This window comes from Epithele typhae (genome assembly GCF_022376455.1).
Source record: "Epithele typhae strain CBS 203.58 chromosome Unknown BXZ73scaffold_1, whole genome shotgun sequence".
Taxonomy (NCBI): Eukaryota; Fungi; Basidiomycota; class Agaricomycetes; order Polyporales; family Epitheliaceae; genus Epithele; species Epithele typhae.
Window position 1 is genome coordinate 1,260,638 of NW_025954192.1, and position 27,871 is coordinate 1,288,508.

General features: G+C 61.3%; 11 protein-coding genes across 11 annotated transcripts; 4 read left to right on the forward strand and 7 right to left on the reverse strand.

Moving 5' to 3' along the window:
- Nucleotides 1-89: 89 nt before the first annotated feature.
- On the reverse strand, nt 90-355 carry BXZ73DRAFT_37437 (uncharacterized protein; the record flags this gene model as incomplete). Its single annotated transcript, XM_048018004.1, has 2 exons — nt 90-217; nt 289-355. Coding segments are annotated over 2 exons (195 nt in total), but the record flags the coding sequence as incomplete, so codon positions are not given.
- A 3,044-nt stretch (nt 356-3,399) lies between these two features.
- BXZ73DRAFT_86390 (uncharacterized protein) lies at nt 3,400-6,230 on the reverse strand (the record flags this gene model as incomplete). The annotated part of the gene is made up of 10 exons (XM_048024187.1): nt 3,400-4,484; nt 4,541-4,559; nt 4,625-4,937; nt 4,992-5,184; nt 5,240-5,545; nt 5,621-5,672; nt 5,702-5,747; nt 5,810-5,875; nt 5,932-6,021; nt 6,097-6,230. 10 exons carry the CDS (start codon nt 6,228-6,230, stop codon nt 3,400-3,402), a joined length of 2,304 nt encoding a protein of 767 aa, XP_047883944.1.
- A 1,022-nt stretch (nt 6,231-7,252) lies between these two features.
- BXZ73DRAFT_86391 (ribosome biogenesis protein Nop16) lies at nt 7,253-8,425 on the reverse strand (the record flags this gene model as incomplete). The annotated part of the gene is made up of 4 exons (XM_048024188.1): nt 7,253-7,473; nt 7,672-8,006; nt 8,089-8,149; nt 8,329-8,425. The coding sequence occupies 4 exons, from the start codon at nt 8,423-8,425 to the stop codon at nt 7,253-7,255; spliced, it is 714 nt and encodes a 237-aa protein (XP_047883945.1).
- Nucleotides 8,426-10,842: 2,417 nt separating this feature from the next.
- BXZ73DRAFT_86392 (HAD-like protein) lies at nt 10,843-13,218 on the reverse strand (the record flags this gene model as incomplete). The annotated part of the gene is made up of 9 exons (XM_048024189.1): nt 10,843-10,952; nt 11,302-11,342; nt 11,430-11,516; nt 11,773-11,986; nt 12,404-12,476; nt 12,548-12,597; nt 12,716-12,864; nt 12,996-13,087; nt 13,183-13,218. The coding sequence occupies 9 exons, from the start codon at nt 13,216-13,218 to the stop codon at nt 10,843-10,845; spliced, it is 852 nt and encodes a 283-aa protein (XP_047883946.1).
- An 835-nt stretch (nt 13,219-14,053) lies between these two features.
- On the forward strand, nt 14,054-15,311 carry BXZ73DRAFT_86393 (EF-hand; the record flags this gene model as incomplete). Its single annotated transcript, XM_048024190.1, has 7 exons — nt 14,054-14,321; nt 14,580-14,620; nt 14,681-14,714; nt 14,803-14,967; nt 15,025-15,127; nt 15,178-15,232; nt 15,291-15,311. 7 exons carry the CDS (start codon nt 14,054-14,056, stop codon nt 15,309-15,311), a joined length of 687 nt encoding a protein of 228 aa, XP_047883947.1.
- Nucleotides 15,312-15,891: 580 nt separating this feature from the next.
- Nucleotides 15,892-18,849, forward strand: BXZ73DRAFT_37245 (acetyl-CoA synthetase-like protein; the record flags this gene model as incomplete). Its single annotated transcript, XM_048017962.1, has 13 exons — nt 15,892-16,000; nt 16,060-16,074; nt 16,143-16,427; nt 16,601-16,688; nt 16,810-16,997; nt 17,050-17,129; nt 17,187-17,327; nt 17,386-17,664; nt 17,724-17,835; nt 17,896-18,102; nt 18,158-18,264; nt 18,327-18,625; nt 18,675-18,849. 13 exons carry the CDS (start codon nt 15,892-15,894, stop codon nt 18,847-18,849), a joined length of 2,085 nt encoding a protein of 694 aa, XP_047883948.1.
- A 324-nt stretch (nt 18,850-19,173) lies between these two features.
- BXZ73DRAFT_95727 (MFS general substrate transporter) lies at nt 19,174-21,335 on the reverse strand (the record flags this gene model as incomplete). The annotated part of the gene is made up of 11 exons (XM_048026868.1): nt 19,174-19,350; nt 19,411-19,492; nt 19,565-19,851; nt 19,913-19,959; nt 20,019-20,044; nt 20,107-20,270; nt 20,318-20,474; nt 20,538-20,661; nt 20,719-20,832; nt 20,889-20,946; nt 21,030-21,335. The coding sequence occupies 11 exons, from the start codon at nt 21,333-21,335 to the stop codon at nt 19,174-19,176; spliced, it is 1,542 nt and encodes a 513-aa protein (XP_047883949.1).
- A 482-nt stretch (nt 21,336-21,817) lies between these two features.
- Nucleotides 21,818-22,654, forward strand: BXZ73DRAFT_95728 (uncharacterized protein; the record flags this gene model as incomplete). The annotated part of the gene is made up of 3 exons (XM_048026869.1): nt 21,818-22,059; nt 22,169-22,416; nt 22,473-22,654. The coding sequence occupies 3 exons, from the start codon at nt 21,818-21,820 to the stop codon at nt 22,652-22,654; spliced, it is 672 nt and encodes a 223-aa protein (XP_047883950.1).
- A 1,164-nt stretch (nt 22,655-23,818) lies between these two features.
- BXZ73DRAFT_73035 (uncharacterized protein) lies at nt 23,819-24,793 on the reverse strand (the record flags this gene model as incomplete). Its single annotated transcript, XM_048021825.1, has 3 exons — nt 23,819-24,348; nt 24,422-24,692; nt 24,749-24,793. The coding sequence occupies 3 exons, from the start codon at nt 24,791-24,793 to the stop codon at nt 23,819-23,821; spliced, it is 846 nt and encodes a 281-aa protein (XP_047883951.1).
- A 491-nt stretch (nt 24,794-25,284) lies between these two features.
- Nucleotides 25,285-26,378, forward strand: BXZ73DRAFT_86397 (hydroxyacylglutathione hydrolase; the record flags this gene model as incomplete). Its single annotated transcript, XM_048024191.1, has 4 exons — nt 25,285-25,476; nt 25,655-25,764; nt 25,827-26,204; nt 26,303-26,378. The coding sequence occupies 4 exons, from the start codon at nt 25,285-25,287 to the stop codon at nt 26,376-26,378; spliced, it is 756 nt and encodes a 251-aa protein (XP_047883952.1).
- A 281-nt stretch (nt 26,379-26,659) lies between these two features.
- BXZ73DRAFT_95731 (SFT2-domain-containing protein) lies at nt 26,660-27,430 on the reverse strand (the record flags this gene model as incomplete). Its single annotated transcript, XM_048026870.1, has 6 exons — nt 26,660-26,757; nt 26,809-26,911; nt 26,972-26,992; nt 27,053-27,108; nt 27,164-27,237; nt 27,297-27,430. 6 exons carry the CDS (start codon nt 27,428-27,430, stop codon nt 26,660-26,662), a joined length of 486 nt encoding a protein of 161 aa, XP_047883953.1.
- Nucleotides 27,431-27,871: the final 441 nt, after the last annotated feature.

The following is a 27,871-nucleotide window of genomic DNA, read 5'->3' on the forward strand; positions in this document are numbered from 1 at the left end:
AACTGGAGGACGGAGGAGGGTGGCAAGGTGCGGCATTAGCAAAGGGTCCGCGGGTATGACGGAGAGAAAGCGGCTCGCGAACGGCGAACTTACTTGGGCTGCATAGGGACGTGCCAGTTGCAGACGGTGCAGAGCCACTCAATTTTCGACGACAGGGGGATGAGAGGCACGAAGCACAGCTCAAACCATGAGCGGGCCTTGACGCGGATGACTCCAGCTATAGCACAAGGGCGGACGGGTCAACAGATTCCCGGTGGTCGGAGAGAACGGCAGACCGCTGAGACAGACCATTGTGGCATCGGGGACATATTCTGGGGCTCTGGTCGCCCTCCGGCTTCATCTTTGTCGGGCAGCCGACTGGAGAACAAGGAGTGAGTTACCGAGGCTGTACGTCCACTGCCGTAAGAGACGCCGTGTGGCGTCTATCGTGGGGTTCGGTAAGAAGCTAACGTACTCATGATGGGCAAGAAACCTGTAAGAGCTCTCAGCAGCTGTCGGCGCGGAGAGAGGGGCGGTAAGACTCACAGAACATGGCGACGGTTCGGGGGTGATGGTGGTGAGAGAGCAAGAGCTGGAGCGAAGCTCGGTGTGCACTGCCCAGGGAGCTTGGCTGCTGCGGAACGCGGGAAGGAAGCCCTAACCCCAAAGATCGGCGGGATGGAACGCAGGACGGGCTCGACGGGTGCTTGTTCGGGCCTCGAGCACGACTACGCCCGCTCTCTGCAAAGCTGTACGCTTCGCACGACGCTCCCCGACGGTTCAAACAATCTACCGCGGATGCAGCCGCCCGTCCTCGCCCGCGATGTCCGGTGCGAGTCTGTCGGTCTGCATGTTTTCCGACTTACTCCATCTCCCAGTTCCTGGAGATCCCTCCGGAGGCTGATGACACCGGTGTTCAGCAGTTTTCGTCCTGAGCTTGGCGATCGTCCGTGCTCTGCGGCTTCTCCCAGCGCCTCTCATGAAGCAAGTGAACCCATCCACCTTCTCTGACGGTACGCGCCGTCATGGCACAAGACCAAAATATCTGCTCAGAACACCGGGCTGCCCCTTTGCAATCTATCACGGAATGTGATGCGGCCTGTCAGCAGATCTTCCGACCGTATCGTGTCCACAACGTTCCCCGTGCAGTGCAATGGTCTCGCCGACCTTCCTTCTCGCTCGGCGCTCCGCCGTCTACCGCCCGAGCACCATCCCTCCTACACGATGGCAACCTTCGCAATACGAACCGCAACTCAACTGAACGCTTCCAGCCCATCGGGCGGCGTGCGGGCAGGTCACCGTTCTACCTGCACTGAACACCACGTCGCTTCTGCGTCCCTGCACACAAATTGTGCGCATCCTTCCGCTTTCAGATCCCGCGAACGACTCGACGGCCTGCCTTCTCCCTCGTCTCTCAGGAGTTCCAAGCACTACGGCAGACCTATACGTACTTATCACAGTACATACGCCGCCACGCCCTCGCGCTGCCGTCAACATGCCCGCCGCGACCGCCGGAGCGCGTGCGCCCTCGCGTACCCTTCGGTCTCCACTGGGCGGCGGAGGAGCGCACGCCCGCCTTGTTGGGGCGTCGCGCCGCGCGCGTGCCTCCGCCAATGTTCCACCGGTCATGTGGCGCGACACCGCTGTCTCCGCGAAGCTATAGCTCAGGGCTCTTCGCCGTGATCAGCCCTCCACCAGCGTCGCCGCGTCGCAATGATGCGGGCGCAGCGGGCTGAAGACAACACGGGAGCGCGCGCACTCGAATCTCGCCCGTCCCATCCGCGGCGCTTCCTGGCAGGCCCCGCACCCGCCACGGCGGATCCGGTGCCCCGCCGGCGGTGCCTGCAGCAGACTAGCTAGCTCGCCGGCGGCTCCCCCGAAGCGGGCACGACGCGCCCTCGCGCCCCTCGCGCGTCCGCGCCCACCCCGACGCCGCGACGCCGCAGCGCGCTCCCGGCGGCGCAGCGGGGCACCTCCGGGCGACGCGTCCCGCACGCAGGGCGAACTGCACCCTGGCCGTCGACCCCGTCGACGCGCCCATCTCGCGGTGCGCGCGCTCGAGGCACGCTCGTACGTACGGGGGCTATCGCGCATACCGAGCCACCCGCGTGCCCTCCCCCTCGCCTTCGCCGCCGCGCCGCATCCCCCGTCGACACTGACGTCGACGCCAGGGCCCTCGCGCACGACGCGCGTGGCCCTCCCCCCCTCCTCCCGACGTCGCTAAGGCCCGCTTCGTGAATTTGACCGTCGCGTGCAGGGCCCGTCCATGCCGCCCGTCACGCCTCCGACAGCGTCCAGAGTGCAGACGGCGGGGCGCGCGCGCGCCGCGCGGAGGGCTCGGTGCTTTTCAATATGCCCTGATCCGTTCGCCAGCCTATCCGCCCACGCGGGTGCGCCCGCGCAAGCCCCACCCGCACCCAGGACGGGCGCACGCGCGTCGCGATCCGATCTCATGAATCTAGCTACGTACCGTGCGCGCGGGCGCGCGCTCCTGGGCTCCGCAGCCCCGCGGCCTCAGGGAGGCCACGCCCACACCCACGCCCACGCCGCCAGCGCGATCGCTGCCCACGCGTCCCACGCGCGATTCGTGAGGCGGCGGAGACAGCGGCGGCCCGCCCGTCTCCGCCGCCGCCGCCGACGACGGCGCAGGGAGCAGTTCGAACTCCTTGAAGCTCGCAGCTTCGAACGTCGATGCCGATACCGACGCCTACCCACACCCAACACCAGTTTATCGATGACGACGACGATGCGAACAGGAACGTGCGACGCGACGCCCGGCGTTGACAAGGGCGAGAAAGCGGGCGCATCTGGCGGGGGGGTGGGTGATTGAGCAGATAGAGTGCGTGTGCGTACGTACACCCCGTCCCAACGTTCCAGCAGTGACGCGCCAGGGCTGCTGGCGATATTGTGCGGCGTTAATGTTAGAAACGATGTGGCGCGCGGCGCGTGAGGTCATGCGGGATGAACCCAGGGTCTACTCATACTGATGATTGGGGGATCTGGATCGGGCTCTAGTACGTAGTTATGCGGGATGCGGAAGTATTTGAAACAAGTACAGTAACGGTGCTATGCTGGCGGCGTGGCAGGATCGGGACTCGGGTGCGGGGTGCAGGCAGGGGTGGGGTATCGGTGTCAAGGAAGCGTATGGTGGGCGGGAGGTGTAATACAGCGATGCGGAGGGGACATTGCGGCGGGGACTAGGGCTATATACACGTAAGGTACCAGATCAGGGAGTCCAAGAGGTCCAGCGGCCGGGGCGACAAATACAGTAGTCGGGACGGACGTTCCGAGAGGTGCATTCGACAGAGACAGTGCGACGATAGCATGATGACGATAGGGAATAAACAGTAGAACGCGAGAAGCGACGACGAACCTTGCCGTCATCTCGGTGGTTGGCGAAAGCTCCACGCTACCAACGACCTAGTAATAGCTCGCAGCATTCCCAAACGAGGGACTGCCGCCCTGGGCTGCAGCCGGCGGGGGAAGATAACTGGAGCCACTCTCCGGCTGGGGGATGTTCGACGACGAGTACGAGACCGTGCCGTACGCAAAGGGGCCTGTTGGCGTGGGATGGTTGAACGCCCCCGAAGTCTGATCCACGGGCGACAGGCCTTCCAGAGTGGTCGACTGCGCCGCGGCTGCGCGTGTGTCCATCCCGGGTTCACCGCCGATGGACATGTAATTAAATGGTGGTACGAAATACCCGCTTTGGCCGGAGACCGTCTGGTGGCTTGATGGTCCGCGCGAAGATGTGATGAGCATGGGAGATGCCCCGGCGCTGCCGTCGCCGCTGTGGAGGACGCTGCTGAGGCTGAGAGCGCTGTGCGATGAGGTGGCATATGAGGATGATGTGCTCGGAAGGGACGGGGAGCGGGACGAGGGTTGGTACTGCTCCGACTCTGAGCCTGAGCCAGAGGTCGTCGACGGCCATCTCGAGTCCGAAGTGCCGTCGAAGCCGGACCCCATCGTGGTGGTGGAGGACAATGACAGGGGCGGGACGCTCGTCGGGCGCACAAGGCCACGGCGCACGTAGCCGCCCTCGAAGACGCCAGGACCGCGTACGGTGTCGTCGGATGGACTAGAGGTGAAACTCCGCGAGGATTGACTGCGAGCCTGGGCGGCGCGAGACTCCCAGACGAGGCGCAGGGTCCGCTGGCGCTCTTCTGTCTTGGAAAAGGCCCAGCGCATCTCGGATAAGGCAGTTATGCAGACCTCGACGTCTTCCCTTGAACCGCTTTCTCCGGCTAACAAGAAGCCCGCGAAAAAACACCCGTCCCGGACTAGAGCTGCGTCATACTGAAAGAATGCGCTCCCGATGTTCTTGCGAAGGATGTTGACGACATGCCGGACAGCATAGTGGCACTTCGAGTTGGCCTTCGTGTGGAGTCGATAGACGACCTCCGATTTCCGAGACCTCGGGGATGGTTGTCCATCAGGCAGATACGACATCTCCTGGGCCGGAAGCGCAACTAGCCTCGACTTGAGAGCCTCACGGATGACATTATCTGTGTGTCAGAAGGTTAGCGACGGCGTGGCTCACAGGAGAAAGAAGTGATCGTACGTGACTCAAAGAGGAATATCTTGGATGATCACGACCGCAAAATCAGTGTCAAGATAGGGCTAGACAGCTGTGACAAGGACTCACCTGCCAGCCATCGATAAACCTCTCAATGTCCTCGGGTTGATTGATTCCGAACGACGAGAACTGCCGGAGGCCCTCGAGGTCTCGCCAGCATTTTTCGAGAACGTCCCACGACTCGAGCAGACCTTCCTCGTCCAAGTCTTCGCGTTGACGCGCCTTCGGACCGGTGAGGCAGGCGTGGATGTCACGACACACGGAAGCGATGCGAATGGGGATAGTGGCGAACCGGTAAGCAAAGGAGTACGCGGTCGACGGGCCACCGTCAGCGCCGACAGGGGGGAGGGTCGCCTCAAACGATGACAGATCGTCGTCGGTTCTGGGATTGGATGAGCATGAGCCGCGCTAAGTGATAGCGTCTCCGAGGACGTACAGAATGACCCGGCCACCTCGTAGCCCGCTGGTTATGCCGTCGGTGACGTGTGCGTACCAGAAAACCCTCGCACGAACGAGGGCGTCGACGTAATCGCCTTGAACGCTTTCTGGCGAGGGCACGCTGCAGAGCGCATATACCTGGCTCATCGTGGCGTCGCTCATCACCAGTCTCTCCATGGGGGTCTGAACGTCTGTGTGGGAGGGCTCGGCGTGTGGCCACGTTTAATATGAAAGAATGTGACGAACCTTCCGTCAAAGGCAAGATGAGCAGCAGGGCTCTGACTCCGTCCCAACAGGGTTTCCGGAGGAGTCCGTGTATGTCAACGAGGTATAGGAGCTCGACGAGCATGTCGTTCACGCGCTCCTTGCGTTGTTGGAAATCTTCGCCCCGGAACTCGGGCACCTCTTCGCCTCCCTCGTCGAGGCCGTAGCTCGCGGCCCAGACGACGAGCACGAGCGCGATGAGTTGGCCGGGAAACAAGAGGCAGTCCGACGTGCCGTTGAACCACTCCGTGAACCGCGGGCAGTACTCCGTTGGCTCCAGTATGGGTCCTAATGGGTGTTAGCGGCGCCGCAGTGCCTGTGAGCGATCGACGAGCGCGGTGGCGGCGGAGGCGGCGGGCTCACGCTGTATGTGGAACCGGCGGAAGAAAGACGACCTGAAGAACTCGGGCTTCAGCTGGGGATCACGCTCCGGGGCGGGATGACGGTGTGCAGGTCCGCGTCCTCCTTGGACGCCTTGCCGTACACGGCCCTGCGCGGAGGGTGGGGGTGAGCGCGAGCGCGACGGGGCGCGTGGCGAAGGAGGGGGCTCACTCTACTTTCTGGAGGCGGCGCCCACGTCTGAGGAGCTTGACGGCCTTGACCTCGGCAAACTCGTCGCTAATCAGAGCGTGAGCGGGAGGGACACTGCACGGACGGGGGATCGCGATACGCACACGCAGTTAAGGCCGCGCTCGCTACAGTTGGAGCACGGCGGGTGCTGTCCCGAGGCGAGCGTCGGGAGGTCCTTGAGGTCGCATTTGACCCTGCAGGGGCAGTCCGGGGAGGGAGAGCGGGCGAGTTAGTAGTGCGCGGGCGGGCGGACCGCGGGGGGAGGGCACCTTCGCATGCGACACGCGCCGCAAGCTGGGAGAGGAGCGAGTGAGCTGGGTGCGCGCACGGGGGAGAGGGGGGCGCGCGCACCGCTGTACTGTTGGCGGGTGGACTTTGGCTGCGCGGGGGCCTTGCGCGACATGCCGGAGGTTGGGTAGGGGGACGGGGAGTGTGTGCGGCTGAGGGGAGACGCGGAGTCTCGGGGGGAGGGCGACATGCGCGGCGGGTTCGGGGCTCGGGGAGCAAGAGGACGCGTCCGGGGTGGCGGCGGGAGGGGCGGCGAGGAGGGGACGGGGGCGGGCGGGAGAATTTATAGGTGGCCGAGAGAGGAAGGGGCGCATAAGGCAGGAGAGGTGCGCGTCCGGGGCCATGCCTCGGGCGGGCGGTAGCGTGCGCGATGCTCGCGGGCTGGGAAACGTCTGCGAAGCCCCGGGGGCGGCAGAGCGAGGTTGGGGTCGGGCGAGCGCGCGGAGGGCGAGTGGTGTCCAAACCTGGGCGGTTCACGGCGAGAATGCGCTTCCCTGCCGTGCGCCCAGCCCTCGCGCCGCTTCACCCGCCCGTGCCGGGCGAGGTATTCCAATTGGAGCGTCGCGCGCCAGGTGAACGCCAGGTCGCCGCGCAGCCTCTCCGGCCGTCCATCAGCTGCCGTCAAATAAGATACAGGACGAGAACATACCATGCCTTGCGCGCGCCTCTCCCCGGCACTTTGCGAGGACTAGGTTTGTGTGCGCCTGTCCTCGAGGGCCCACACGCGCACAACGCCGCGCCGTGTGTGAGGCCGATGTCCTCCGCGACCGACGCACGGCTTCCCGTGGGCGTGCGGTTGACAAAGCGGGCAGACGTCGCGATGGCTTCGAGGACGGGCGCCCGGGCGAGCTAATGCGACGTGCGAGCCGCGAGCCGCAGCCTCCGTCGTCTGGACTTGTCAACGTGGTGCAAACGGCAGCCAAGACGGATGGAATAGAACTCATGTCGGGATCGGAGCCTGAGCAGGCAGATGGACGATCGGAAAGCATGACATGGAGTGAGCCACGACGCGCACCGCTCTTCGACCAAAGCGTCGGCTGGGAGTGCACGACAGCCGAGCGTCTCTTTCTCCGTACAGCCACATCCGCCGCGCCTACCGCCGTCCACCGCCCTTGTCTCCTCGTCCACCGCATGTGACTAGTCCGCCCCCGCCAGCGCGCCGAGGCCGCCAGCCTTGCGGATCGCCCGCCTGAGCTCCCCGGCCGTCCGCTGCTCGACGTTCGCCCGCCGGTCCCGCGCCATCTCCTCCACGTCCTCCCCGTGCTTGGCCACCAGCGCCCGCAGCAGCGCGAGCTCGCCCTGGGACGCGTGCCGCCGCGTGCCCTGCCCTGCCCGCGCCTCGGAAAGTTGCTCGAGCACTGGCAAGAATAGCAGCCAACATGTGAGCGCGATGCTCCCCCGACCGAGAGCCCGAGAGACGGGCCGGGTGTGGCAGAGGATGAGAAGGCCCTCATGAGCCCATCACACCCTGCCCACACGCCAGGCGCGATCTTCCACAGAATCTCCCCTCCCGCGGCACTCACCTCCCACAACCCCTCCTCCGTCCCCCCCGTCACGCGCCCCCACCGCCACCCAGCCCGCCAGTCGCCCGTCCTCCCGAGGGTCCGCGACCTCGTCCAGCCCGTCCCCGGCCTCGTCCACTCCCGCCTCCTCTTCGTCCGCGAGCTCGATGTCGACGACGTTCCCCTCCGCGTCCCGGATGATCCGCCCCCACCCCTTCGGCAATTTGGCCTCCGCCCCCGCCGGCCTCGCGCCCACGGTCGACGAGCCCCCGACGGGGGCGTCTTCTCCTCCTCCGCGTTCACCTTCCGCAGCACGCCCGCCCAGCCGCTTCTCCGTCCCTCCGGACGCGATCGGGTTCAGCGACGCCGCCAGGCCCAACGCCTCGTAACTGTTCGTGCACCGCGCGGGTCAGCCCCGACCGAAGTTCCCGCGCGCGTCGGGCGAGCGACGGCGCCGACAGGCCCACTCACTTTTGGCGCACCGTCTTCCGCGGATCCCAGGCGTCCTGGAGCGCCTTCGGTCCTCGGAGTGCTGCAAACGGCCGGGCGGCGGCGTGAGCGGGAGCCGTGAAACGCGTGCGTCGCGCGTGCGCGGGGCCCTGCGGCGTGCGCGCCGGGGGGTCCTTCTCCTCCCCCCCTACGGCGCCGCCGCAGGCACCGCGGCCGCGAGCACGGTGGAGGTCTGGGGATGGGGAGGGGGACGGTACGAACGCGGTTGTTTCTTGAGCAGCGTCTTCGCGCGCCGCGAGTGCTGCACGGCCTTGTGCGTGCCCGAGCGCGTCTTGCGCCGCTGTCGCGGGTTCGCCATCGGTGCGGGCGCGGCTTAGGATCGGGTGATTGAAGTTTTCGGTTTTGAGAAGTCCTGGTGAGCCCGGCAGAGGAGGTGCACCGTGTGGACGGGGCCGGCAGATCGGAGGAGAATCAGCTCCTGAAGGTAGATGGGTGCACAAGAACGTCTGGAGGCCGTTGAGAGGCCGGCGCAGGGGTGTAAGGAGATGACGGAGTGGGCGGCCTCAGCGGGCGAGGTGGAAGCAAGAAGCACAGAGGACTGCGTACCGCCAGGCGAAGTCTACACGACGGCGACGACGATGGCAAAAATTGTGTAGGCGCCCGTCCGGCCCGTGTTGGAATTCGGACGCCGGCAGGCTTCTGGAGTTCCACTGGCTGACAACCACTCCGCTCCTGTCCCTCTAGTCGGTTTACACTAGTTGCCGATGAATTTTTATACGATTCTACTACAACTATTCTGCACACGACCACTCAAGAACCGATCCTCTAAAAGATTTTAAACCTCCAGCAACCTCTAAATGTGAGAGGTATAGAGGTTTTATAACTCAGTGCAAAGTGATGATTGGTAGTGACGACTCCGGAGCGAACGATATCTGCTGAGAGGCATTGTCGGTGATATCGGCGGTGGTAGCACCGAGCAGGACGCAATTTCAGGCCCTTCATCTCCTCTTCTACAGGCTCGGAAGCGTGGCTGAAGATATAAGAAGCGTGCCCTGCCAATGGTATAAGTCGTCTTGATCCCGCGCACCTTGGGAATATCCGGGGCGATATTATCCTATACCTCGTTCAGACGGGTGTCGAAGACACCATAGACCGACTCCTTGAAGGGAGCGGGGGAGAATCTGCCCGTGGGGTTGGAAACGGTGTAAGAGATCCGGGTGGCCGCTGTCCACAGCGATACCATTGTGATTTTCTCCCTTTCTTACCCGTCGGAACGGTGTGAGGCTGTCGCATCCAAGAGCGAAAGGAGAAGTAGTTGGAAGGAAGATGGTCAGTCCGATATAGACACGGAAAGCAATAAAGGGACTTGCATTCGTGGCGACTTGGGGAACTCCTGTATGGAATATGATATAGAATTCTCAGTGGTTAGACAACATAGACGAGGAGCGCGAAAGACGAGCGAGAAGGAGAAGGACGAACGAGTCCCCCTCTCGGGATGAAGTAAGTAGCTTGCGCCAACGACGCTATGCCAATATGAGAGTAGACGATCGAAGAGACTCGTCTTCGCCAAGGAGGCCAATGCTGTTCAAATACACATCTGATATTGAGAAGGACTCGAAAGTTCTGCCCGAAATCAACAACGGTACACGCAATAGCGGAGGAAGTAAGTAGTATTGAGCAACTGTTACAACTTAGGGATGGTGTGTGGTGGGCGTCTCGTCAAAAACCTGAAGGCAGATATATGCAAGTCCGGAGGCCGCTGAGATACTGGAGCAGTGATGTGTGGAGATGACGGAGTGGGCGAGCGAGGTTCCAACGACGACGGCGACGACAACAAGTAGTAAGAAACTTAGGGAATGGCCAAGTCAGCGCACGTCCGGCCCGGGTGCGGGTCGGCAATTTGGGAGGACGCCGAGCGGGCCTTCGGGAGTTCCCGCGAGGGCCAGCGGACAGTGAGCGCAGGTTGCTGGCCGCATCCGCTCCTTGCAAAAGCCCGTCGTCCAGCCCGTCGCCGACACCACCCGTCGCCACCCCACGCTCTCACCGCGCCATGTCTCGCGTCTACTTCCACCCCGTCCCGCCCCAGAAGCCTCTCTTCCAGGCAAGTAGCCCGCCATCGTCGCCCTGCTGAGCCTGTCGGCTAATACCGGGTTCGCCGTCTCTGCAGTTCGCCCGCACTTGGGCACCGAGCATGGGCATGTGGGGAGCAGGAGCGGGGGTTGCGGCACTCTACGTACGTCACCTAGTGCATCCATGACACGAGTGCGGGGGGATCTGACCGGGATGGCCGTGCAGCTGCTCTCGGTCACGCCTCTCGTCAAGCGTGGGTTCCTCTCCCAGATTCCAATGGTGCGTCTCGCCTCTCTGCCTCCTCTCGGCGGTTTCTCCAACTCCAGACACTCCCAGGTGGGCAGCTACTGGGAGGACAAGACCCCCGCATCGGACAAGCCGTTCTGAACTATGTAGACATATGCGCCGCGCGTAGTAAAGACCTATAGACGAACCGTCCGCCGTCCCTCTGCATCGACGCCGTGCGAGACCAGTCCCGCCCACGCTCGCCGAGCGTGCCCGCTCTTCGCTTCCTCTGCTCGAGCCTTCCCCTCCGCGCGCCGCCCGAGCCGAAGAAAGCAATGGGATCGACAGGCGTACGGGCACGTCTGCGCGACCCGCCACTGCTAACGCCGCGACGCGTGCGCGTGCCCCCCGCCCGCGCAGCCGCGATCTCGATCGAGGCCGCGGTCGCCCCCCTCCGACATCTGTGCCGTACGCGTTTCGTCAGAGCCGGGAAGGCGGCGGCGCGGGGGGACGTGGCGCGTCGGTGAGGGCGATGCCGAGCTTGGCTTCGAGCTTCGCGAGCGCCCCGAGGGAGCCGCCGATGGGGACGTCTGTGTGCGCCGATGCGTGAGATGCGTGGGTGCCCGGGCGAGCGACGCGTCCAGCCCGTCACCGACGCCGACGCCGGCAGCGGCTGGGTGTGTGCCAGGTTTGCTTTGTGTGCCAGGCCCCCGACCTCCGTCTGCCTCATGGGGGAAGCGTGATGCACTGTGGACACTGGACGTCGATCGTGCATGTGCACCAGCATGCACTTTCACGCGCCCGTGGGGACGGAGTCGGTGTCGGCGTCGGTCGCGGGCGTGTGACGAGAGCGCACGGAGAGAAAAAAAAAGAGGGGCGGCGTCTCCAGCGGACGGGCAGAGAAGGAGGAAGGCGCAGGATGACGAAACGGACACGCACGGATGGTTTCCATCCCGAGCGCCTGGGCCGCTTTCAGGTTCCTGCGTCACAATCGCGCGCACGTCAGTTCCGCCAGGCGCGCGCGGTGAAGGCAGAACGCCGAGGGGGAAATGAGCAGGGCGACGCACATCCCGAGGTCGTCGAGAAAGACGGCCTCCGACGGCGCGATCCCGTTGCGCTCGCAGGCGAGCAGGTAGAACCCGGGCTCCGGCTTCCTGTGTCGGGGGCCCGCGGACGGAGAGGCGAGGGGGGAAGCGCGCGGAGGGCGGCCGTGGCAGACACCCAGGGCACACGCGCGACCGAGCAGCGGCGGCACGCAGGCGTTCGCGCACGGGCGTGAAGGTGGAGAGTGGGCGGCGCATCAGGCGCGGGGTCGAGGCGGCCAGAGCCAAAGTCCATGCGAAAATTAAAAGAAGACATGTCAGAGAGATATCGCCCGGGCACACGGCGCGGCGGGCGAGAGCGACGCACCTCATCCCGAGCGCACTCGAGTCGCAGAAGTCGTCGAAGAGGGCGCGGAGCCGCGGCGGCGTCGCACCGTCCTGCCAGCCCAGGAACTTGAGCTCGTCCTCCGTGCTCGTGAACCACGGCGCATCCGCCTTGGACGGCGGCTCGTCGCCGACCACGTCTGCGTCCGCCTTCGAGAAGTTGTTCGTGAGCGCGATGACTTGCCACCTGCCTGCCGCTGCAGCATTCGGATCGACCGCGCACCGTCGCCGTTGACGTAGGTACGGAGTAAAGCGCCAACGTCGCGGCGTTCCGTGATGTCGATGTCGATACCGTGCGCGTTGGTGTTGGCGTCAACGTGACAAAGCACGAGAAAGGGAAAACCGATCGGATGTCCGCGCGGGCAGCAACGTTCGTCCCCGTCGCCGCATAGAGCGCACGAGGGCCAGGCATGGAAGTAGGGCGTAGCAGCACGGTACGCCGGGGTCCCATCGAGAGCGGGAGCGATAGCAGAGTGGAGGACAAATTTAAAACGGTCAGCACGGGTGCCACACAGAGCTGCCGGCGGGCTAGCAGACGTCGCAGACGCCCCGACCGCGCCGCGGGAAGGACGTGCTCCTCGAGCTGGCGGGCAGAGAGACTAATGGGGACTTACCGCGAATTCGCCTAATCGCCTCGACGACAGCGTCGTCGAACACCCCACTCTCTCGCATCATCCGACCGAAGAGCTGACAGTTTCTTTCAGCCCGGACTTCTACGATCGGAGAGGCCATTCGAGCGGGGCAGGCGAAAGGCTCACCTCACGACCGTCGATGTCCAGCGATGCCTCCGGGAGTCGCGGCGGGGGCACTGTCGGGCGATCGCAGCGAAGGTGGCGCACAACGACGGGCGCGTGAGACAGACCCCGGCGAACACATGCGGGCGGGATGTCAGCGGTGGACGGCGCGGTGGACGCGGAGGTACTCACCCATCTTGCGGCGCGCGCAGTACGCGACGTACGCAGGGTTGTTGGTCTTCGTATCGGAAAGCTCGCGGCCAAACTGGGCGTAGAACGAGACGAGGCGCATCTCCCCGCGCTCGAACTTCTGCCATGCCCCATGCGATCCGCGGGTGGTTCTGAATACAGACGGGCCAGTCAGCGAGCGTGTTCGACATAGCCCCAGTTGAACGAGGTGGGGCATGAGGATCGCCATCGGTAGTGCGGGCGGCGCCGAGTGCATGGAAGAAGGCGAGAGTGCTGAGCTCACATGGCGCAGTTGATGTAGTTGTTCGGCAGCCCATGCTCGCGTTCGTACTCATCAATGGCGATGAGTGGGCTGCGGCACACTACGCCGCCAACCTGTGGAAGAAAGAACGAGGGTAGACGTCGTTGGTTAGCGTAGTGGACGATACGGCAGGGGGCTGTGACAACAACTCCCGAAGGATGAGCCGTACGTCGAATATCACAGCCTTCAAGTGCGGAGAAGCCATGGCGGATGCGTCTAATAGTGGAACAGATGCCGGTACCTGCCAGAACCAGCGCACTAGCCCCGCTTGAGACACCGTGTTCGGTGAAAGAGTCCGACAGTGGTGCTAGAAGAAGACAACCTGTGCCCTTGCGGTCGTTCCAGGACTTGTGTCGGCCGATTAGACGCGCAGAGTCTTCCCAGCCTTTTGACCGGCTCGGGATCTAGCTTGCCCTGGCGAGTTCCGGTCATGTGATTTTGCGGCGCGCCCAAGATCCGCCGAGATAGCCTTCGTTAACCCATCCCTGGTCTCAATCGCCAACTGGTGCGTAAAAATGACGAGTATGCACGCGGGCCCAGGGTTGGATTGATAAGAAAGTGACAGATGGGCGTGTATTGCGTCTCACTTATCTTTGCAGAAGAGCACAGAATTGAAGGTCGTGTGGCCTGCCGCCTGCGCGGGGACGCACGGTGGGCGGAATGGATAATGCCGAGGGCGGCATGGCGCATTGCCGTTGGAGGCGAGACTACGCAAGCAGTGCGTCATAGTACCCACCTGTTCGATCATCGCGCAGGACGGACCGGAGAATGCTGGGCTCACTCCCCGCCATCGCGCACAGCGAGCACTCGCCTGCGCAGGCCAAGGCTGATCAGAGCATTGTCAGCCAAGCACCGCACGAGTCAACGTCGCGGTGAGAATACAATCGGTGACACACAGCCCCGCGCCCGCTGATGAGGCGCCCCTGAAGCGCTCTCATAAGGCGCTCCTGCTTAGAACTCAAACGTCCGCTTTCATCATTATTCCCAGCCCCCTTGCTCCTTCCCTTCCTCCACCTTCTCCTCTCCCCGCATCCTCCCAAATGTCTGTCCGCTACGGTACCCCCCATCGCCACGCATCGAACGCGAGCCACTATCAACAGCAGCGGCCTCCAAGCGCACAACAGTACGGCGGATACCAATCCCAGCAGGGGTACGGCCGCCCAGCCCAGCCCCCATATGGCGCTCCCCCGCCGTCCGTCGGCCCCCCGCCCGGAGCCGACCCTCAACTTTGGCAATGGTTCTCGGCCGTCGACGCAGACCGCTCGGGCGCGATTAGTGTCACGGAGCTGCAGCAAGCACTTGTGAATGGTACGTCCGCTCTCCCAAGAATCCTTCCCGCGAAGTCGCACGACCCCATCGGGTTCGCTGATCTCGCGGGTTCGGGAACGATCGTGGCTAATCACCGTTTGGCTGTCCGCAGGAAACTGGACGAGTGAGTATTTGCTCTCCGATTGGCATGTGCGCGCGAGGATGTGGAGCGAGACCGTGCCCAGGCAGGCCTCGTGTCATCCGAGACTCGTGCGCGTCTGTTAGACCAGGCCGCGGAGTTTGACGATTCATTTGCAGAGTTCGACCTCGATACGGTCAAGATGCTCATGTCTATCTTCGTGAGTGCCTTTTATCCCTTTCGCCACCGACAGCGAAGGCTGATGTTATTTTTCGTGCAGGACACTGACCGCAGCGGGTCGATTGGCTTCAACGGTGCGTGCATACAGCCCAACCGAACACGGGCACCCTGTCTTGCCTTCTCCCGCGTCACGCTCGCTGACGTGCTTCTGCTCGCCGCCAGAATTCGCCGGGCTGTGGAAGTACATCCAGGACTGGCAGAACGTGTTCAGGCACTTCGACCGCGATCACTCGGGCTCCATCGAGGGTGCCGAGCTCTCCGAGGCCCTCCGCAGCTTCGGGTACAATCTCTCCCCGATGTTGCTCTCGCTCCTCGAGCAGAAGTATGGTATGTGCCTTCCATCCGGCCTGCAGCGGCACTTCTTGAACTGGCTTTATGAAGTAGCTTCGGGCCCCTCTGACCGGTACGGTCCGCCGCCCGGTATCACTTTCGACCGCTTCGTGCGGGCATGCGTCGTTGTCAAGACTCTGACCGAGGCGTTCCAGAGGTATGTGTCCGCTTAACCGTCCGCCTGTCTTGATCCTCACATTGGCGCAGGGTTGACACCGATCGCGATGGTTGGGTGCAAATGAACTACGAGCAGTTCATGAGGGTATGTAACGATAACTTCCAAACTTCTGCAGGCATCAATTGACACACATCTTCTCTAGATTGTTCTCAGCGCCCCGTGATACCACTTCGAACGCTTCCCCGACTTTGAACCGTCTGGACATCGCATCACGACTGCCATGACCTATGATATGTTTTGGTCTCTGTAATCGCTTCTCCGCCCGCTGTGTAGACTGCTTGATGACGCTGAATGTACTTATTACGTATGCAGTCTGCCCACGATAACTGAATACGGTGTATTTTACTGCTCTTGTCACGACAGACCCCATTACTGCAAGAAGGTTGATATTGTATGAAGGGTCAAGTGTAGATGCGACATGACGACAGTGGGATTCGCGGGAGGTCCCGGTCATGCTCGAGCCGGCCCGCGGATGCAGCAGAAAATGTGAATTCACATGCCTCACTGCGCTCATCTTACTCTGGCCCAAGACGTCGACGTTGGGCAGACCCACGCACTCTGCTCGTCCCGACTGGACCCGCATCGCCAGCGCGCAGCTCGCCGTTTTCCTGTGATTCTCACCGTCGGCCCGTAGTAAGCACCCGACGGTTCTCTGTTGGCCACATACCTTCTTGACTTCGCGGGCGCATCCCGATCACACCTCTCCTTTCTTCCACCCCCACCCCAACCTCTCCCCATCGAAGATGGCCCCCGCTACCAAGTTCGCGCACCTCCCCATCCCGGTCTCGGAGGGCATCGACTACACCAAGCAGATCGTCGAGGTCCCAGGCACGAAGCGTCCCGGCCAGACCGGTATTTCACTTTCTCCCCGAGACGCGGCTCCAGCTCACCCCTCCCCCACGCACTTACAGCACACTATCACTGTGGTACGTGCTTTCTCGCCCACCCGCGCCGTGCATCAAGTCTCACACCCACCCCTCTCGCTCTCACCCAGCCGCGTACCCGTTGAGCACCATCGACAGCCCGGGCGTGTACACGAACCTGGTCGAGATATACGACGAAGGCTTCGCGCGCGCGCAGGGCGGCAGGTTCTTGGGCCACCGCCCGCTCCTGAGCGCGAGCCCGCCGACGTTCGCAAAGCACCACGTCTGGCAGAGCTGGCCCGAGGTCGACGCGCGCCGCCGCGCGCTCGGTTCCGCGCTGGAGACGTTGTGGAGGAGCGGGAAGCTCGGCGGGAGCGACCTGCCTACGGTCGGCATCTGGAGCAAGAACTGCCCGAGTGAGTCTGACTTGTTTTTTCTTGCTGTGAGGGGCGGGATGTGTGGGGGAGCCGCTTGGCGTTTGGGCGCTCCGCGGCACTCGTGTGCCAGCGAATGTTGTGGGCTCGCGCGAGGCTTGGTGTATGCGGTGGTTTGGACGCGGTGCAGTGCTGACATGGAGATGTGCTGGCAGACTGGCAAGTCATCGATCTCACCATTCAGGCGTATGGGAAGGTATCAGTCAGTCTGTATGATACGTTGGGGAAAGACTCCGCGGGTGCGTGTTTGCGTCATTTCCGGCGCATGGTGATGGTCTGACATCGTGTTCGCCCGCTCTAGAGTTCATGTGAGTGTATTTCGGCCGTATATTTCGAAGATTTTGCCTGAGACAATGTTCCTCAGCATGAATCACGCTGAGCTGTCGGTCTGCTTTGCCACCGCCGACCACATCCCCGGGCTGCTGAAGCTTGCCCCCAAGTGCCCCAAGCTGAGAATGATCGTCTCCATGGACGCCCTATCTGAACAGACCAAGAATGTGCTTGCTACTTGGGGAGAGACCGTTCAGGTTGAAGTCAAGGAGATGTCTGAGAGTGCGTCTGTCTTGCGCACGCTCACTGGTGATGGGGCTGACGTTCCGCTCAGTTGAGGACTTCGGTCGCGCGAACCTCCTTCCTGTGATTCAACCTACCTCTGACCAAGTCGCCACGATCTGCTACACGTCGGTGCGTTCAGCGCGGGACAATGCTGTAGTTTGCTTTGTTGAAGCCGGGAATTTTCAGGGTACGACTGGTACACCAAAAGGTGTCGTACTGACGCACGGCCAGCTCGCGCAAGCGACATATGGCTTCCTTTACCAGCTCGGCCTGGAAGGCACCGAGATCGTCATGATGTCGTTCTTGCCTCTTGCTCACATCTATGAGGTATGTGCATGGATATTTGTGCACATTGTGCACGACGGCTGACCGACTCCCAACACAGCGTATCATGGAACTCGTTGCGATCTCGCTGGGTGCATGTATCGGTTACACCACCGGTGACCCTCTTACCCTCCTAGAAGACCTCGCCATCCTGCGCCCGCACTTCTTTCCTGCCGTCCCTCGCGTTCTCAACCGTGTCTACCAGTCGGCGATGGCCGCGGGCTCGCAGCCGGGTCTCAAAGGCGCGCTCTTCCAGAAGGCTGTGGCCACGAAAATCCACAACCTCCGCGAGTACGGGCAGTTTTACCACATGCTTTACGACCGCCTCGTGTTCCGGAAGGTGATCCGTCTATTCCGCGCTTGCGCCTGGCCGTGTGCTGACGCTGCGGTCATTCACAGCTGGCCAACGTGCTCGGCGGACGCATGAAGCTGATTGCCACTGGGTCTGCCCCCATCAGCGCCAACGTTATGGAGTTCCTCAAGGTTGGTCTGCTGTGCCAAATCCTTGAAGGTCTGCTCTTGTCTCTCTTTGCCCGTCTGGACATCCCGCTGAGCAGAACGACATGACTAGGGTACGGCATGACCGAGAACTGCGCCGCCTTCGTCAAGACGTCCTTTGGTGACCCGTGGGCGAGCGGCACCACCGGCTCGATCATGTCTAACACCGAGCTCAAGTTCGTCGACGTGCCGTCGATGGGTTACTCGGCCGATGACAAGCCATTCCCCCGCGGCGAGATCTGCATGCGTGGCCCCCAGCGCTTCAGCTGCTATTACAAAGGTCAGTCAATCGTTGGGGAGTCGCTGGCGGGGCATCCTGACGAACGGCCCCGCAGACCCGAAGAAGACGGAGGAGACGATCGACCCCGAGGGCTGGCTGCACACCGGCGACGTCGGCACGCTCGACGCCTCGGGCCGCCTGCGGATCATCGACCGCGTGAAGGTAGGCCCGTGGACGGACGCACTCGTACCATCGACGTCGATCTGACCTGATCCGGCACACAGAACATCATGAAGCTCGCCCAGGGCGAGTACGTCGCGCTCGAGAACATCGAGAACGTGTACTCGGGCTCGCCGCTCGTCGCCCAGGTCTACGTCCACGGCGATTCGTTGCAGTCATATCTCATCGGTGTCGCCGTCCCGGACCCGATCCACTTCTCTGCACTCCTCACTCGCGTGACGGGCAAGACAGTCGCACCCGAGGACGCCGCCGGGCTTGCGGCCGCCGCGAAGCTGCCCGAGGTCGTCGCTGCGGTGCACGATGAGCTCCAGAAGGCGCCACACAAGCAGGGCTCAAGGGGTGCGTCCTTCGTTGTTCGGAGATGGACAGGGAACTGACAGCGTCGTGCGTAGCTTCGAGATGATCCGCCGGCTGCACGTCACGATGGAACCGTTTACCGTCGAGAACGGGTGCCTGACGCCGACGCTGAAGGTGAAGCGCAAAGAGGCGTACGAGTTCCACAAGACGGCGCTCGACGGGCTCTATGCGCTCGGCGAGCCGGGCAAGGGTTCGCTGGCGAAGATCTAAGAGCGTTCAGACTGACGCTTAGCTGGGCGGTCGATCGAACTGGCGTCTTGCTATGAACGCACGCGCCGATAGGTGCTGTTTGTACGTTACAAAAACTGTAATTGGAACTTTGGAACTTGTTATGTCTACATGCTGCAGGACGGGTAAAGTGCGTGCGACCAGGATAGCAGGGTGTGCAAATGACAGAAGCAAAGTAAAACAACATAGGTCTAGACCGACGATGAGAGAGCAAATGGAGGAGGCTACTAATCTACAAGTCCGAGTGGCCGCGAGTGGGTGAACGTACAACATGTACGCACATGTACGTGGACGAGAAGAGCAGATCTACCGTGGCGGGTGCGGCCGGCGTCCCTCGGCGATGCGGCGTGAGAGAGTCGTGCAGAAGAAAGCGATGAGAGACATGATGAGCACCCAAAGGTACTTGAGAAGGATGTGGTCGTAGCCCATCGAGAACGCCATGAGCGAGCTTGCGAACGCGGGGCTGAAAGACCGCGAGAGACACTGGGACGAGGTCGGAATCAGTTGGCTAAAACGCTAGACATGGGACAAGAGGGGTTGTACCATTGCGAACTGGGTGATCCCATTCGTGACGCCGAGCGACGACGGGCTTGGCGCAGCCTCTTTGACGAGAATCATGCTGACGCTGGGGACGAGGACGGAGCATCAACGATATGCCCGTACGGACGTGGGCGGACGAGAGGAGCGAGACACGCACGAGAACGCCAGGGCCGCGGTGCGTGATATCACCATGACGCCGCTGACCGCGAGCCAGACCACCGCGCGGCCGTGCTCGGTGAGGGTGCCAGCGGCGAGGTCCGCGGCGCCCGCGCGGGCGAGCACGTTGAGTGCGGGAAGGAGGACGAAGCAGAAGGGCCAGAGCGCCATGCAGGCATTGTACGTCCACGCGTGGTCGAAGCGGCGGAGGACGAAGGGCATGACCGCTATCTGGAGGAGGATCGAGACCAAGCCCGAGATGGAGAGCGCATACCCGATCTTCTGTGCCTGAGGGGGAGTGAGTCGAGGTCAAGGGGGTAGGGGAGGCAAGCAAGCGAACAAGACTCACGTCGAAGGAGAGGCCGCCTTGGGCGAGCGGGGTGTAGCAGAAGAGCACTGAACTGGCTGTTAGCTTACCGTCCGTGGTTGTGGTTGAGTGAGGTGTGTCAGCGTACCGAAAGACACGTCAAATCCGGTAGTACTGGGTACGGATCGATAAGACTTCGCATCCCGACCAGCCCGTGGGTCTTTGGTGGTACTCACATGAATGAAAGGCCGGCACCGCTCAAGCAAAGAGCCCGGACGAGAGGGATCTTCAGGAGGTACCGCATGCTGATAGGTTCGACTGGAGCTCCGAATGTACCAGAGCCATGGTACTCATCCAAAGGAGTGTCCTCTTTGCTCTTGAAATGCCTGCTGGGCAATGTCTACAAAAACATGAGCGAAGTAAAATCAGATGCGCCTAAACACATACCTCCTTGAGATAGAAGAAGCCGAACAGAGTCCCCGCAAATGCGATCGCAGAAGCTGCAATGCACGGAAGGAGATACGGGTATTGCCTGAACAAGTCATTGTCGAACCATCGAGCATACTTTGTCGCAGGATTTGACAATAGACCACCTATAAGCGGGCTTTTGGAGGTCTTATGAGAAGGGATTCGAGACGAATAATTAGGCCTTAGGAGCAAAACTTACCCGATGATGGCACCTAATGGCCAGCACAGGCCATAGATGGGGAATGCTATCGCTTGGTTTGTGGAGTCGGTAATCTCTCCTAGGACTGAGTGGACTACAGCTACATTGCCCGAGAAGAAACCACCTAGTAGAGGGTCCACCATTGGAACACATTATGCAACAGCACAAATGGCTCACGCACCTAGACATCTTGCAAAGATCACGCCAAAGAGCGATGTGGACATGCCCATGAACAGCGTGCCCAGTCCGATACCAAACATGCCGAGGAGAACCACTGGTCGACGACCAATAGAATCTGCAGCAGACGACTGTGAGATTCTCGCACATATTATGGATTGAACGGGAGCATACCGGATAGCTTGGCCCACTGGTAGATTGAAACTACCTGTGCCAAGGCGAAACTACTTTCCTACGAGGGATTGTCGACATTTCAGCGTCGAATTGGGACACCTTCCTACCTGAGGCTGCGGTACTGAGAAGACATGCACTTACCACGATGCCGCTGTAGAAGCCGATCCGAGATGGGTCATTGGTCAGGTGGAGGTGCTCCATCATCTCGTTCACGTATGGAAATATTTGGGTGAACGCAATGGGGTCGACGATTCTAACTGCGCAGAGGGTGGCCAGCTCTGCCTTTGGGACGGGAGTGACTTTGGGGGCATGCGGAGTCCTTTGGTTCTCGAGTGCGCTGTCGCCGCCCAGTGAATCATAGTCGTCGAAGAGCCTAGTGCGAGCCTCGTCGTCGTAGGAGGGACCGGCGCCGAGGGAGGAACGGGAGTCGGCGGTCGTGGCGCCCATGGTCCGTGTCGGCAGCGGGAGCAGCGACGAGCAAACTGCGGGGGAAGGGGCTCGGCGGCAGGAGAGGGCTATAAGTATACTAGTATACCCTTCTTCGAAGTTCCTGGTTCACAGGGGACTAGCGTTTGACAAATCATTTACGTCGAAGAGGGCGATGAGGGTGCTCCATATTTGGCTTTGCAACCGTTCCAGAGCCTAACCGCCGCAAGGAACGCGGCTCCATTGCGCTGCGCCCTGCGCGACGCCCGCGGCGGGCAAGCGGGCAGCGAGCAGCGTCCTCGGTCGTGGTGGGCAGTGAGCCAAGGTTCTGCCCCGCGAGTGAGATCTGCGCCAGCGCCTGCAGGGCGATCATGGACCGGACCGGAGGACCAAACAACGCCACACAGCCGGGGCAGGGGCGGCGGGTCGGGCGGGGCGACTCTCCATCCCATCTCACACCGCGACGTTTGCGCCGGAAGAACTTGAAAACACGCCTTTCTGCCATGACTTACACCACCAACGACACCCTCGTCCTCGCTGCCCCTCGCCCGGTCCGCCTCGCCTCCGGCACAGCTCCTTTCCCCTTCCACCCTATTGCCCACCGTCCCCGATCTCGCGCCGCCTTTTTGTCCGCCGCAGCCGACGCCTTCGACCGCCTACGCCTCTCCGACGACCCCGATCACTACGAATCTAAGCCGTCCGACATCACAGACAAGGAAAACCACTCGCCTCGTGCCTCGCCTCGGTGCGTGCCCGATCTCCTTCATCACATCCCCAGATAAGATCATACTCCCCCGCCGATCGACCTCCGCTCCCAATGTGGCCCACGTTTTGTCCTTACATCCCCCCTCCAGATCCACCCCGTCTGAGGCTCTTGAAGAGTTCCTCTCCATCCTCCAGCACCAGTCCGCCATCCGCATCCAGCCCACGTCTCCCGTTATTCGCGCATCCAACCATTTCTTTTACCATCGCCGCCAGACCCCATCCAGCCTTAGTCCCTCCCTCCCTTCCGATGGGCTCGCTTTGGCCATCGGCGATGATGCTGACGTCAATGGAGGCGAGAGCATCACCTACTCGTACAAATTCATAGGCAATGCCCTTGGTACGTCAACTCGCACGTTATTTCCCTCGTCCTTACCTCATTTCCTGCTCTTCAAGGGTCACCTGTCTCTCGCGTACACACTCGCAACCCCTTCCAGAGACACCCTTCTTATGATGGTGCCGTGGCTGGTCTCCTGGGCCCGCCTCTCTCTCCCTCACCCGCGCAATCTCTCACGCCCGCAGCGATCCCCCTTCCGCTGCCTACGCCCGACGAAATGGAACTTGAGGCTTTCACGTAAGCGGCGAATCCCGTGTACGGTCGGTCCTCGAACTCTTTTTCTCCGAATGACAGTCTGTGCCGTCGCTGCATGTTGATCGTCCTCGCAGCACCCGTAGACGTCCGCTCTTTACCCCACTTACCACCCCTCATCTTACTTTATCTCACCCTCTATATTGTTATTGCCCATTACAATATGCGAGTGTCATGATATCCTGCGGCCACCGACCTCGTATCATGTACCATGACTGTCTTGATTAGTGACCTGTCCCCCTACAGACAATCTCTGCTGGCCGAGGCCAAACTTTCGTAGTCGTATCTACGTATTCTCAGTGCGCAGCTCCTTTAACGTTAAATGTACATCACCCATGTAATGAATTACCCGCTTCATGAATAGGAACTTTGGATAAAGGATACTGTCCCCAGTTGAATAAATGAACAAACGTCCGGTTCACTAACGATGCTTGAGTCGGACCCGTTTACAGTTGAATGGCGCTGATGGTACCTCTCCTTAGTCTCCTATGTTCATGCGTCCGGGCGTGTAGCTGAAATCAGCCGCACGCCACATGCTAACGAACTTCACCTCGTCATTGCGCGAGGAGGAACAAGGTATTCAACCATCATGCCGAAGATCCGGGTTCGAAAAACTGGCCCTGGAGCTTTCTGCTGAGTTGTAGAAGGGCACGACGGGACATGAGGTCTATCCATACGCAGGGTGCACGGATTGCAAGATGCGCACCTTGCCAGACCCACGCGAAGCCCTTCAATCTGTTACCTGTCGCTTTATCGGTCCATGCATACCGAAGCGGAGTAGAAAGTACAGAGTGTGCCTACACGTTCCGCAGGAACTAGGTCACACCAGATTCAGACAGAATGCGGTAACATGGCCTGGCGAATATTGACGCTCCGTGTAGACGTCTTGCATTAATCGGGAATATCACGGAGGATGTGCCGAGGCCCACGGCAATAAATCTCGATGAACAAGCAGACATCCCAGCTCGCTGCTCCAGTCTAGTTTGAACAACGAAGGGTCTAGAACTGCACGGAAGAGTTCAGAGAATGCGCACCAGCACCCCCGATATCCTAGCCCACGAATCTCCCCGCACACGCATGTACGAGCCCCAGAAGCCCTGAAATATAAAATACAGCGAGACGTAACGTACGCACGGTCGCGATATGTGGAGCCTCACGGATGGTACGAATAACCCCCTCCCCGCCCGTCCGGCCCACCGTCGTCCGAGTAGTGATGCTGACTCTGTGCGTACTGCTCCTGCACCTCCGCGGACGACGCCACCTTCTCGTAGACCGGGTCGGACCAGCTCCCCTGCGTGAACGGCGGCGGCGGGTCGTCGTCCTCGAGCAAACGTTGCCGTGTGGGCGGCTCCCTCGCATCTTCTGACGGGTAGTGGAGGAGGTCGGAGGAGCTGTTGCGCGCGATGTGCATGAACTCGGCGGAGGGCGCGGCGCGGTGTTTTCGTCGGTAGAAGATAAAGAGGGCGATGGCGATGGCGAGCAGCAAGACAGCGCCGATGACGCCACCGACGATCGCACCGGTGTTGGGGTGGGAGGATGAGGATGAGGATGATACGATGGCCGTCCCTTGAGAAGCGGAAGAGGACGTCCTGGGGACCGCGGAGGAAGAGGTGTTGGGGGAGGACGCTACGGTCTGTGTGCTTGACGAATCTGTTGCTGACGGCGCAACAGAGCTGGTCCCGACTGCAATGTCGGTCAAGGCCACACATGATATAGCGTGAGGACCAGTACGCGACTAACGAAGAGAATCACGTACGATTTGTACTTGTCGCCCCAGTGCTCCCGGCATCTGTGTCTGTATCGGTAGACGAGGGTGCTGGTGTAGACCCATCTGCGCTTGATGTGTCAGTTGTTGACGCCGCATTGGCCGTCGTTGTCGACGCCGTTAGTGCAGTGCTTGAGCCAGCTACTGTTGAAGACGCTGGATCGGCGGAACCCCCGCTGGGCTCGGTACTAGTCGCGGTATGTCTATGATGGTCACGAAGACATCCGGGGTCGAAAGCAGGGCAGTCACTACCTGGGAGACCCTGCGTAACACCGGTCAGCGGAGATTGACACTGAGCGGACGAGCAAGAAGCCGTACGATGTCAGGAGGACGCTGAGTCGGAGACGGCCCGCGTGGAGACATGAGGGGTCAGGCGCCGAGGAGAGCAGGGGAAGGAGGCAGGGACGGGAAGAGCGTTGCTCATCGCGGGCGCAGAGGCCCGCGGGTTGATAGACGGATTCAGGAGGGCGTGGCTGTGGATAGGAAGCGACGACCATGCAACGCCGTTTGTGGCCGTGGCGGTCCGACTGCGCCCAAGCTCGTTGCCTCTCCGCGACACCCGCAGCGATAGGAGCCGCGCGCGGGCCATCGCCTCGTTCGTCGTCTCCCGCCCAACGCGCGCGTACTATACATATGATGTACCAGCGTCTGGGATCTGCAATGGCGTCATCGGCCCGTGGGGGTGCGCGCGCACTCTGCCGTCGGACTTGCTATGGATCCCAGGCTGACGCTGCTTCGGCTTTCGGTCTCGTTCCCCTCATCAGATGCTCTTTTCCCGCTTGCTTCATCCCCACCGTCTGGCTGTCCCCCGCTCCGCCCTTTCAGCCTCCTTCTCGTCTTCCGCAGTTTCCAGAATGAAGGTTATCCCGGTCCCTGTCCGAGAGGACAACTACGCGTACCTTCTCGTTGACGACACCACCAACACCGCTGCTGCTGTCGACCCTTGGGATGTTCCCAAGGTCCAGGCCGCCGCAGAGAAAGCCGGCGTGCAGATCGTGGCGGGCATTACCACCCACCACCACTTCGATCACAGCGGCGGGAACCAGGTGAGTACCATCGAATCGTGTCACTGCGGTCCACATCTCTGACCGTGATATCGCGCGCACAGGCATTCGTACGTAACTCCTCCACAATCAGTGCCTCGTTCGTCGCTGAATTGCATCTTTCATCGCACTGCGCTCCGCCCATCTGTGCTGTGACACCTTCCGCCGGCTGCCACCACAGCACGCCGCATACCCGGATGTCCCTATTTACGGTGGTAGCAACAAGAGCCCTGCGCTCAACACTGTTGTAAAAGACAAAGACGAATTTGACGTCAACGGCATCCACGTCCGGTGAGTCTCGGCGGAGGTGATCTATTTGCACAAGTACCAAACAGTTCCTGCCCGCCCCCCAGCTGCTACTCGACGCCATGCCACACCCAGGACTCGATCTGTTACCACGCGACGGACAAGTCGGGCGCGCACCCGGGAGGCGTCTTCACCGGGGACACGCTCTTCGTCACCGGCTGCGGCCGCTTCTTCGAGGGCGACGGTGCGCAGATGCACGCCTCGCTCTCCTACCTCGCCACGCTCCCGCCGGAGACGGTCGTCTACGACGGGCACGAGTACACGAAGGGGAGCCTCGCGTTCGCGCGCTCGGTCGACCCGGACAACGCCGCCCTCGCGCGGCTCGCGAAGCTCGTCGCCGACGGCGTCCAGCCGGGCGAGCGCACGACGATCGGGGACGAGAAGGAGTGGAACCCGTTCATGCGCCTTGAAAGCGCGCCGATCCAGTGCGTCTTGGCTCTCTTCTTCCGTGCCGGCTGCGAGTCGCCGCGGTGGCAATGGAGCGTGGAGGGTGTGCGCTGATGTTCGACTGTTGCGCATATAGGAAGGCTACTGGGGGCGGGGAGCCCAGCGCCGTGATGGATGCGCTCAGGGAGCTCAAGAACAAGTTCAAGGGGTGAATGTGGTACCTTCTAAGTCAAGTTGGCCCATCTCGGCGATGGCTCATTATGGGCCTTTCCTCAGGCAGTCTCACCTATGATTTGACCCTACCAATGCAACGACGTGTACTTGTATGTATCCCCAAATGGAATATGTCGGCCACGCCGTGTGGGTGCATCGTTCAAGATTTGCAAGCCGTGGTGATACAAGTCATGAGCATTCCTGATATTAGACAAGTACAGCCGAGTTCGCTGACAGCCACAAGTAATCGATTCGTAAAAATACGTGAGGAAACTTGGACTTATGAGAGTCCGAAGACCTTGAGGATCGCGGTGCGTGCATAGGGGATGTAGGAGAGCGTGTACCATGTGTACGCAATGTACTCGATGATCACGAAGACTACAAACGATGTGAGAATCGACCAAGCGTGTAGTAGCAGAACGAACTCACTGATACAGAGTATGTCGCTCTTGATGACGAACGCCCCAACGAAGATGAGGCCGATGGACGCCAAGAAGACGATCGTGGCGACAACTCGCACCGGCTTGAACATCTGCGTTCGGTTCGCGTGGCGTTAGTTTCATAGGGTGTAGATATATATCGGCGTACGTACCATCTTCAGCTGGGATGCAAACTGGGCGAACACGCACAAAGTTAACTTTCATGCGCGCACAGCTAAAACTGCAATACGTACCCCGACCAAGAAGCCCGTCCCAATAAGAGAAATGACCGTGCCGAGGCCATACAGGACTATCATGCACACGCCTCAGCATACCGCAGAAGCCAATTCCGTGATAACACGCACATGCAAAGCTTGTGAGCGAGCCGAGGAACAGGAAGATGCTCCCGAGCAAGCTCAGAACGAAACCAATACCGAGACTAAGCGCACCGGCGACGCGTGAGGACTGGGTGGAGGAGGAGTCCAATAAGAGACGTACCATCCGACGAACCCGTACAACCGCTGCGTCCTCGTGAGACCCAGAAACTTGAATGCGGAGTCGCCCTCAAAGAACTGCGTGTCCGGAATGGCGCCGCCTGCGGCTTCGAGATTGAACCAGCCTTTGGATGCCATGTTTGGGGAGTTGGGATGAGAGAAACCACCGTTCTGTGCGGTCGGGAAACGACAAAAGGAGGCGGGGGAGAACGGCTAAGGACGAGCACAGCTGCGGAGGGGAATGGGACGACGAGGAAGCCAGCAAGATCTGACTGGGCGGTGTTACCAGTCCGCAGACGGCGAGTGGCGGCTCGGCGCGGCACCGTGCGTAGGCGGCGCATGTGGCGGGGGCGCTTCAAGCTGAATTGGACCGGATCGGTTGGAGTCCTCAACGCGACCAAGTAGTAGACGTTGGGCTCTTGGCTTCTTTCAACCCCTCGACTTCATGCGAAACCTCCATGCTAGTCAAAACCTCAGGCGCTCGTACGACAGGGCATCCCGGCGGGGAGCTGTTGACGGATCCAATCCCCCTGGTTCGATCGCGAACGGACCTTATGGTACAAGATGCTCAGATCACGG